The sequence below is a fragment of the Aplosporella prunicola genome (genome assembly GCF_010093885.1).
Source record: "Aplosporella prunicola CBS 121167 unplaced genomic scaffold K452scaffold_282, whole genome shotgun sequence".
Classification (NCBI taxonomy): Eukaryota; Fungi; Ascomycota; class Dothideomycetes; order Botryosphaeriales; family Aplosporellaceae; genus Aplosporella; species Aplosporella prunicola.
Genome location: NW_022983810.1, coordinates 1 through 1,450, shown reverse-complemented (window position 1 = coordinate 1,450; position 1,450 = coordinate 1). Strand labels below are relative to the sequence as shown.

The window sequence follows — 1,450 nt, the reverse complement described above, 5'->3', positions numbered from 1 at the left end:
AATTATACACCATACTTTTACAAATATGGACGACGTTGATGGAGTTAGCTAGACTCCCAACTTATATACCATTGATTTATGCATATAAGGTAAAATAAGATTTTTAACAGTTTCCACAGATTTGGCTAAAATATAAATACGATGGTTTCCTCCAGCTTTGTGTATTGAACATTTAAGATTGTACGTATCTATTAAATACTGAGTAAGCCGTTTAACATCTGCGTGTGTAAAACTGTCTGTACATAAATATAACCCTTTAGATGTTCCACGCGCCCCATCTTGCATTACTCAGTGCGCAAGAGCAAGAGGAGTTAGCAATGATAAGTCTAAAGGGACTATTTTTATCTTACCTACATAAAACTTATGGTAAAACTCAGTTAAAATAGGTAAAGCTCTGCTTCAAAAACTTAAAGATTTATAAGTTTTTCCTGTTCTTTTATCTAAATAAGAAGATTCTCTATATTTTCCAGAGCATATTGCAGATAAAGAACTAGATACGCTTATAAAATAGTCCTTTTGAAATTCAGCTTGTGTGAATCCAAATCTAGCGTTCAGACCTCTCGGAGGCATTTCTAATTTAGCATCCCCTAAAAGACTACCAAATATAATCTCTTTAGTTTCATCCAAACTAAGCGATATCTTATTATCAGTTTTACCTTTGGCATCTGCTATTTCCATTTTAGTTACAATAAGTTGAGAGTAAAGAATTAAACTCCCTTGTTCATCTAAACCTACAGTGTACATGTGATGACTTCATACTACAAATCCTAAAACTCCAATTGACATCATGGCATAGACCATACCGATGTAACCGAATACGGATTTATTAGAGTTAGCTGATATTGTAGTACTTATTATACCGAATCCTGGTATAATTAGTATATAAACCTCAGGATGCAATATAAAAAAAATTTTTTTTTCTCTAAAGAGGGTGGTTTCTTACATATACGAACATCTCATGTAAATACATAGCGTGTTCACGTATATCTAGTCTCCAATTTATAACTCTAACCTCCTCTATACCATTGATTATTTTAACTTCGACCTCTATATCCCTTGCTCTAAAATCTGCCACAGTTCATCTATGTAAGTTTAGAGGAATAAAGTTTGTATATAGTTCATCGATATCTTCTTTGTATCTATTTAAATCAAAAATGAATACACAAACTTCGAAACCTCTTTGAGCAATTATTCAGATTCTACCGTCTTCGGTTTTTGGTGCAACATTTGCTTGATCTCATATTTGATTTAAAAGTACATGTCAAGAGGGTCCTCCATATTTTTGGGGTCTTTTTATTTCAACCAAAACATATGGAATAGGTGACCCATATAGATGATCATCAGAACTAGAGGGAAATCAAACTGTATAATCAGGTTTATAACCTTCTCCCCAGTTATATTCAGGGACAATATATCATTTAGGATAGTTAAAATAATAAGGGAGAACCAT

The 1,450-nt window shown here is 32.7% G+C and overlaps 2 protein-coding genes across 2 annotated transcripts; both read right to left on the bottom strand.

Moving 5' to 3' along the window:
• Positions 1-678, bottom strand: K452DRAFT_340150 (uncharacterized protein; the record flags this gene model as incomplete). The annotated part of the gene is made up of 2 exons (XM_033545333.1): positions 1-287; positions 408-678. The coding sequence occupies 2 exons, from the start codon at positions 676-678 to the stop codon at positions 49-51; spliced, it is 510 nt and encodes a 169-aa protein (XP_033390793.1). The 3' UTR covers positions 1-48.
• Positions 679-753: 75 nt separating this feature from the next.
• Positions 754-912, bottom strand: K452DRAFT_240036 (uncharacterized protein; the record flags this gene model as incomplete). Its single annotated transcript, XM_033537774.1, has 1 exon — positions 754-912. A coding segment is annotated over one exon (159 nt), but the record flags the coding sequence as incomplete, so codon positions are not given.
• Between the last annotated feature and the right edge of the window lie 538 nt (positions 913-1,450).